This window comes from Carica papaya, chromosome 8 (assembly GCF_054855325.1).
Source record: "Carica papaya isolate Zhongbai chromosome 8, ASM5485532v1, whole genome shotgun sequence".
NCBI classification, from domain to species: Eukaryota; Viridiplantae; Streptophyta; class Magnoliopsida; order Brassicales; family Caricaceae; genus Carica; species Carica papaya.
The window spans coordinates 2,788,772-2,797,968 of record NC_142316.1 but is presented as its reverse complement, the minus strand read 5'-3'; the positions used below and the strand labels follow the sequence as shown (position 1 = coordinate 2,797,968).

Genomic DNA, 9,197 nt, shown 5'->3' with positions numbered 1-9,197 from the left:
AAAAGCCGTAAATGTAACACCCCAACCCTTTTCTTTTTTTTTATTATTATAATTATTTTATTTTAATTTTTGTAATTATTATATGAATATAATGATTTATTATGTAATAATATATGGTTTTAATTTAATTTAATTTATTTAAATAGAAATAATAATAAAAAGTGGTAAAAACAGTATTTAGGGATTTAATTGAAAAAATTTTGGGAAAAAAGGGTAAAATTTTGGGTTCTAGGGGTATTTTTGAAAAGAAAATTGAAAACTGGGAGTCAAAACGTAATTTAAAAAGATTGCAGCTCGGTCAGCAGCCCTGGCCAACCAGGACACGCCGTGTGGCAGAGATGCTGACGCGAGAGGCAACGCAGAAGGGAGCCACGTGGGTGATCCGCGTGTGCGTGATCAAACGGCTGAGATCCGTTCTCGCGCGCACGGATGACCCAGATCAAAAACACGCACGGACGGCCCAGATTGCACGGGCACAGATAGACCAGATTGAATCACGCACGGACGACCAAGATTGCATCGCGATGAACGGTCCAGATTCATTTCCTATTTAATCGCGATGAACGACTTAGATTAAAAGTTGATGGTTATAAATAATCTCATCCGCACCCAAACCCTAACCCTACCCGCCAGAGCCCATCGCCAGAGAAAATAGCCCAGCCGCCGGGGAGCCGACCGCCGCCACCTGGCGCCACACCGGAGCAATTTCTGGCCGCCAAACGAGGTAAAAATTCTCTCATTGGCTCAGAATTCGATGTTGAGCCCACCTATGGCCAAATCTGACAAAAAACATCGGCTAATTGGCTGAAAAATGCCGCCGAAGCCCAGCGGCGCTGCTGCGGGTTTTTTCAATTTTTGCCTCCGATCAGGCCCTTCCTAATTCCCGTTCGATATAATTTTTTCACCATTTTGACCATCGTTCCCTCCTCTATAGGTTGACCAGAGTAAAACACCAAATCGCAACTCGAGCCGGAGGAGCCACCGCACCGGAGAGTCCTGCCGCCGGTAAGTTTCAATTTTTGGTGTTTTTTCGGCCCACCGAGGGCCCTAGGGGTATTTTCTCACAGGAACCAACGCAATTTTGGCTGAATTCGACCAAAAACAACCAACCTGAGGCAGATCGCCGCTGCTCGCGGCGGTGGCACTGTGCCGAAATTTTGAAATTGGCCAAGTAGGCCCTGGGTCTGTAGGCACAGTGAAAATGTGTAGATACCGTAAGCGCGTTTCAGTTCCCAAAAAAAAAATTCAGGAAACCCAGGGACCGCCCGTAGGCACAGTGAAAATTCAGTTTTCGACGTCGAATCAAGTAAGGACCTCTCACCCTATTTCCTATCATGGGATTGAAGTATGAATAAATGATAAAACTGAGTAGATATGCATAATTAATTACGGTTGCTAATGGAGCCTGAATCGGACATATTTCTCTGTCAAATCCTGTTTGATTTATTTTACAGTTTAAATGCATTATGGTATCTGGTTTATTTATTCTATGATTTTGAATGCATGAATCACTATTTATTTCACTACTGCTTGATTTTGTAAATCTAAGATATGCTTGCCTTGTTGGATGCACGTTGTTTGTTTAAGTATTCATGTTTGAGTTGGTAACGGAGACTAAGGACAAATAGGAATGGGATGCGAATTGATAATTGGATAAGATGACAGCCTCACTAGATATCCTAAGAGATGGTGGACGGACCGGGTTCATAGGGATCCCTACCGGGAACGTTATCTCATACCGGACGGGGTATGGAGACTTTAAATGTTTTGGCGCTCATACCGAACGGGGTATGGGGACAGCCTGCTTCACCCTCATACCAGACGAGGTATTGAGGTTTATTGTTCGGCGCCCATACCGGACAGGGTATGGGGACGACCCTGGAAATTAAGTTTGTTAAGGGAAGGGTTCACGTGCGGCGGGGACCCCTATGGATCCCCATGGATACTAGTAGGCTGATAAAAAGGGGGCAACTGTTGTTTGATGATTGAAATATAAGAGTATGACGTGTGCTATGTTACAGATTTTGTATGAATTCATGATATATATGATGTTGTTGTTTCCATGGGTCGTTTTTTATAAATCTCACTGAGGTAAGTGGACGGTAAATGGTTTGATTATTGATAAACGAATTTGTTTAAATCTACTGCTCCATTGGTTGTTTTTGGTTTTCTACCAACTTTTACTTCTGTGACGGTGATATAGTGTGATGTCTTTACTGGGCTAGTGTAGCTCATTCCTTACTTAACCATTTGAGATCAGGAGGACTTTGTTCCTGAGCCCGATCCACAAGAAGACGGTGAGTAGATGCGTAGATGTTTATTAGTTTCATTTCTAGTATTTCCTTTAGAGGACTTATTTTTCTTGATATTGTTAGTACGTTTAAGTTATTGTGTAAGGGATATTAATCTGAACATTTTATTTGGGACATGTGTAGGTACATGTGTAGGTACCATAAACGCATTTCAGTTCTCAAAAAAAAATTTAGGGAACCCAGGGACTGCCCGTAGGAGCAGTGAAAATCCAGTTTTCGACGTCGAATCTAGTAAGAACCCCTCACCATATTTCCTATCATGGGATTGAAGTCTGAATAAATGATAAAACTGTATTTTGTACAAATTGAGTAGATGTGCATAATTTATTACGGTTGCTAATGGAACCCGAATCGGACATATTTCTCTGTCAGTTCCTGTTTGATTTATTTTACAGTTTAAATGCATTATGGTATCTGGTTTATTTATTCTATGATTTTGAATGCATGAATCACTGTTTACTTCACTACTGCTTGGTTTTATGAATCTAAGATATGCTTGCCTTATTGGATGCACGTTGCTTGTTTAAGTATTCATGTTTGAGTTGGTAACGGAGACTAAGGACAAATAGGAATGGGATGCGAATTGATAATTGGATAAGATGACAGCCTTACTAGATATCCTGAGAGATGATGGACGGACCGGGTTCATAGGGATCCCTACCGGGAACGTTGTCTCATACCGGACGGGGTATGGAGACTTTAAATGTTTTGGTGTTCATACCGAACGGGGTATGGGGACAGCCCGCTTCACCCTCATACCAGACGAGGTATTGAGGTTTATTGTTCGGCGCCCATACCGAACAGAGTATGGGGACGACCCTGGAAATTAAGTTTGTTAAGGGAAGGGTTCACGTGCAGCGGGGACCCCTATGGATTCTCATAGATACTAGTAGGCTGATAAAAAGGGGACAACTGTTGTTTGATGATTGAAATATAAGAGTATGACGTGTGCTATGTTACAGATTTTGTATGAATTCATGATATCTATTGTAACGGCCCCGGAAAATATTAAAATGAAATGAGTATTTAAATATATCAAATGCGGAAGCGAGATCAAAATTTCAGTTAACATCCCTTACACGAAAAACCAAACAAACATACTTAAAATATAAAAGGTTAAACTAACTAAGAAAGAAAACTCGAAAATAAACTATGCGTATGACTACAGAGTCTCTAGGCATCCCCTTCGTCGTCCTCCTGCGGAACGGGCTCGGGAACCATGTCTTCCTGATCTGAAATGGTTAATTAAGGAGTGAGCTACACTAGCCCAGTAAGAACATCACGATATCTCACCGTCACGGAGATAAAGGTGGGTAGAAAACCACAAAAAGACCAATGGAGCATAATTTACAATAAACTCGTTTATTAACAACAAAACCTTTTATCAATAATAAAACTTTTACCATCCACTTACCTTGGTGGAATTTATGAAAACAATATGAGAAAAACAATAACATTATCATAATCATTGAATAATCTAAGCTGTAAAACATAACACTTATCACGCATCTTGTAATTCAATCATTGTACAACATATCTTTTTTTCTCATTTACCAGCCTACTAGTATCCGTGGGGGTCCATAGGGGTTCCGCTACCCGTTAACCTTTAACATTCATAATCAGTTTCCAGGGCCGTCCCCATACCCCGTCCGGTATGGGCGCCAAAACCATGAACCTCAATACCCCGTCCGGTATGAGGGTGAAACGGGCCGTCCCCATACCCCGTCCGGTATGGGCGCCAAAACCATAAACCTCAATACCCCGTCCGGTATGAGGGTGAAACGGGCCGTCCCCATACCCCGTCCGGTATGGGCGCCAAAACCATAAGATCTCCATACCCCGTCCGGCATGTGAGACCACAATCCCGGTAGGGTTCCCTACGGACCCGGTCCGTCCACCATCTCCCAGGATATCTCGTCAGGCTGACCCCCATAATACAATTATCAGTCTACACAATCTTTCATTTTTCCTTTTCCTCAATCAGCATCATCAATTCACATTTAAACAAGCAAATCGTAATTCATACCAAACAGACAACATACAGTATCAGTTTTTCAGTCATTCAACCCATAATTAATAAAAACGTAGTACATGCACACAAATTCGTAAAATGAACACATCAAACCTCATTTTGCATTTAAAGCTGTAAACAGGCCAAATAACAGTAAATCATCAATCACACTAGACTCGGGCTCCATTAGCAACCTTAAGCAATTTCACACATGCGTTAATTCAAGAAATACTGTTTTATCATTTTGAACTTTAATACCGTGATAGGAAATAGGGTGAGGGGTCCTTACTTGTTTTCGGGATCCGAATACGATTCACAGTGCGCCTGCAGGCTGTCCCTAATTTTTCCTGAATTTTTCCCGGGGAACTGAAACACGCTAACAGTACCTGCACGTGTTCCAAAAAAAATCCAAATTAGGCCCAGGGCCTCTTTCGGCCCAAATCGCAACTCCGGCACGGCGGCTCCGCCGTGCTCCGGCGACGGCGCCGCCGCTGGCGGCGGCGAGTCACCTCGGGTTGACTGTTTTCGGCCGTTTTTGGCCGAATTCGGCCACACTCGCATTGGTCCTTGTCAGAAAACAACCCTAGGGCCCTCGGGGGGCCAAAAAATCACGGAAAAGCGGAGCTTACCGGCGGCGGCGCTCTCGGGTACGGCGACTCTCCGGCGAAGTTCGTGTTTTGGTGATTTGGCTTCGGTCAACCTGTAGAGAAAAGAATGGTGATCACGGTGATATAAAAATTGCATCGAACGGAGGCTGGGAAGGGCCTCGTCGGAGGCAAAAACCGAGAGGGGGCGCGGCGGCGCCGCTGGGCTTCGGCCGCGTATTCCGGCCGTTTGGCCGGGATTTCGGCTTCGATTTGGCCATAGGAGGAATCAGTGGGGAAAAACGAGTCGGGGGTATGAAATTTACCTCGATCGGCGGTCGGAAATTTCCCCGGTGCGGCGGCGAGTGGCGGCGGGTGGCGGCGGTCGGCCTCTGGTTCGTCTTCTCCGGCGAGCGGCTGGCGGCTAGGGTTTTTGGTCTGGTGTGGGGGTTCTATTTATAACCCCTTGCCTTTTGATCACAGCCGTTCGTTTCGTTTTAATCTGGGCCGTTCGTTTTTGATTGAATCTGGGCCGTCCGTGCGTTTGAATCTGGGCCGTCCGATCGCGTGATTGATCTGGGCCGTCGGATCGCACCCACGCGGATCGCCAACGTGGCTCCTTTCGGAGTGACGCGATCTTGCCACGTGGTAGGCCCCGGTTGGCCGGGACTGCTGACCGGGCCACCTGACGTGGCTGCTGACGTGGCCCCCCTTTTTTTTTTTTTTTTTTTTTTTTTTTTTTTTTTTTTTTTTTTTTTCCCTCCTCCTTTCCGGGCGCTACAACTCTCCCCCCCATAAAGAAATTTGGTCCCCAAATTTGCCTCATTACTCTTGATCAAACAGATGAGGATATTGGGCCCTAAATTCTGATTCCAGCTCCCAAGTCGCCTCCCTAGGCGTGTGGTTCTGCCACAAGACTTTTACAAATGATATTTCCCGGTTACGGAGTATTCTGCTTTCTCGGTCCGTGATACTGACCGGTACTTCTTCATAAGACAAGTCCTCTCGGAGTGAGAGCGGTTCATGAGCCACGACATGAGAAGGGTCCGGATTGTACTTGCGCAGCATAGATACATGAAACACATTGTGAACCCGGGAGAGCTCAGGGGGCAGTGCAAGTCTGTAGGCAGTGGTACCAATCTTGTCTGAGATTTCAAAGGGTCCAATGTATCTGGGATTTAATTTTCCCCTTCTGCCGAACCTACTAATTCCCTTAAAGGGGGTGACTTTAAGAAACACCCGGTCACCTTTCTCAAAGGCCAGGTCTCTCCTCCGGGTATCAGCATAGCTCTTTTGCCTACTCTGAGCTGTCTGGATGTTCTTCTTGATCTTAACTATCTTGGACGTGGTTTCTTCCACTAAATCCGGGCCAAACAATCTTCTATCGCCCACTTCCTCCCAACAAATCGGTGACCTGCACGGACGCCCGTAAAGCGCCTCGTATGGGGCCATGCCGATGCTTGCTTGGTAACTGTTATTGTAGGCAAACTCTATCAGGGGTAGATGGTCGTCCCAATGGCCTCCGGAGTCAAGGACACAAGCTCGGAGCATATCCTCCAGCGTACGGATTGTCCTCTCTGATTGTCCATCGGTTTGGGGGTGGAAGGCAGTACTGAGGGACAGCTTTGTTCCCATAGCTTGCTGGAAACTATTCCAAAACCGAGAAGTGAATCTGGGATCCCTGTCGGATACCACTGTTACTGGGACCCCATGCAGTCTGACTATTTCCCGGACATACATTTTTGCCAACTTGTCCAACGAATCAGTCATTCTGATGGCCAGGAAGTGGGAAGACTTAGTGAGTCGGTCAACAATTACCCATATGGCATCGTGTCCCGATCGTGCCTTGGGTAGTCCCGATACGAAGTCCATGGTGATGTGTTCCCACTTCCATTCTGGAATCGGTAAAGGCTGAAGCAACCCCCCTGGGCGTTGATGTTCTGCTTTGACCTGCTGACATACCAAGCACTTAGATACAAAGTCGGCTATATCTCTCTTCATCCCATTCCACCAGAATCGGGGTCGCATAGTTTGGTACATTTTTGTACTTCCTGGATGCATGGCGAACCTTGAACTATGGGACTCTGTCATGATGTCTCTTTTTAATTCATTGTCGTCTGGGACACACATTCTGTCCTTGAAACGAATCAATCCGTCGGCAGAGATCTGAAATTCTGAGTTCACTCCCTGTTCTGCATCCTTCTTGCGGTTTACTAGGGCGGGGTCGATTGACTGGGCTTCCTTTATTCTTTGGATTAGCTCGGGTTGGACTGCTAGGTGGCTCAAACATGTGGCCTTCTTCAGATCTTGCAGTCGAACCTGCTGCGTAGCCCCAATGGACCTGCATTCCGAAACCATCAGATGGGCTAGGGTGCCTGCACTCTTCTTACTGAGGGCATCGGCTACTACGTTGCCCTTACCTGGATGGTATAGGATGTCACAATCATAGTCCTTGAGGAGTTCCATCCACCTTCTCTGACGCATGTTGAGATCCTTCTGAGTGAAGATGTGCTTCAAGCTCTTATGATCGGTGTAGATCTGAAAGGTCTCTCCATACAAATAATGGCGCCAGATTTTCAAGGCGTGTATGATTGCGGCAAGCTCCAAATCATGGGTAGGATAGTTCTTCTCATGATTCTTTAGCTGTCTAGACCCATATGCTATAACCTTTCCATGCTGCATCAGGACACAACCCAGGCCCAGATAGGAGGCATCACTATAAACTGTATACCCTCCTGATCCACTCGGTAGAGCCAGCACGGGTGCAGTAGTCAGTCGCTTCTTCAATTCTGAAAAACTCCTTTCGCAGTTCTCATTCCAATCAAACTTTGCATTCTTCTTTGTGAGTCGGGTTAGAGGGGCCGCTAGACTGGAGAACCCTTCGACAAACCGGCGGTAATAACCTGCCATCCCTAGGAAACTGCGAATTTCCTTAACTGTTGTCAGCCTTTTCCAACCAAGTACCGCTTCAACCTTTTCGGGGTTCACCGACACCCCTTCCTTCGATATAACATGTCCTAGGAAGGCGGTTTGCTCGAGCCAAAATCCACACTTGCTCAACTTTGCATACAACTTCTTTTCCCTGAGTACCTGGAGGACTTGGGCAAGATGATGAGCATGTTCTTCTCTACTTTTTGAGTAGACTAAGATATCATCGATGAACACGATGACAAATTTATCCAAGAACTCTCTGAAGATTCTGTTCATTAGATCCATAAAGATGGCCGGGGCGTTGGTTAGCCCAAACGGCATAACCAGGAACTCATAGTGTCCGTACCTGGTTCGGAATGCCGTCTTGGGGATGTCTTCTGCTCTCACTTTTACCTGATGGTAACCTGATCGTAGATCTATTTTAGAAAAGACCTGTGCACCCTGCAACTGATCGAAAAGGTCATCAATCCGGGGGAGAGGGTACTTGTTTTTAATTGTTACATTGTTTATCCTTCTATAATCAATACACAGTCTCAACGTTCCATCTCATTTCTTTGCAAAAGTAACCTCGGCACCCCATGGGGAAATGCTGTGTCTAATGAAGCCACTGTTTTGTAGCTCAGTGATTAGTTTCCTTAGCTCTTCCATCTCGATGCGGCTCATTCGGTAAGGAGCTACCGAGATGGGTTGGGTTCCTGGCTGTAAGTCTATGGTGAACTCGACCTCTCTGTCCCCTGGTAGACCGGGCAGTTCATCCGAAAATATGTCTGGAAAGTCTCGGACTACTGGAATCTCTTGGATACAAACTTCTTTCTCGGGTTTACCATGTACCACGTCCGGGTCTGCGTCGGCATCCTTCTGGGTAAGATTGTAAACTCTGCCCTGGATTGGAGGCCTTCCTTGATTCTGGTTCCTAGGACACTCCCTCGCATAGTGCTGGGCACTGCCGCATATGCGATAGGTGTTGTTGAGGCGGTAGCAGGGTCGGTCCCCATGATCCCTGCCGCAGTACTGGCAGATCTTCCCACGAGCTGCCCCCATAGCCTGAGGAGGGCCCTGAGCGGCAGGCCTGGGTCTCTTGCTGGGTTGGACCGGCATGGTAGGCGCTGGCCTGCGGAGCGGGGCTGAAGGTCGGGAACTTCCCGCTAGCTGAGGGCGGGTGTCGAAGCTCCTTTCTATGATCTGCGCCTTTGCCAGGACTGCCGAATATGTCTCGAGCTCCATCACTAACAAGTGCTGTCTGATCGCCGGGCGGAGGCCCCACTGGAATTTTCTGGCCTTTCGGCCCTCATCCAACAATGTCTCCGGGGCATGTCGGCCCAGCTCCAGGAACTTGTGGGCATACTCCGACACTATCAT

The 9,197-nt window shown here is 46.5% G+C and overlaps 1 protein-coding gene across 1 annotated transcript; it reads right to left on the bottom strand.

Annotated features, from left to right (window-relative positions):
* Window positions 1-215: 215 nt before the first annotated feature.
* On the bottom strand, window positions 216-9,197 carry LOC148240350 (uncharacterized). Its single transcript, XM_088209814.1, has 2 exons — window positions 8,663-9,197; window positions 216-3,544 (listed from the first exon to the last, which is right to left on the bottom strand). Exons 1-2 carry the CDS (start codon window positions 9,195-9,197, stop codon window positions 3,486-3,488), a joined length of 594 nt encoding a protein of 197 aa, XP_088065940.1. The 3' UTR covers window positions 216-3,485.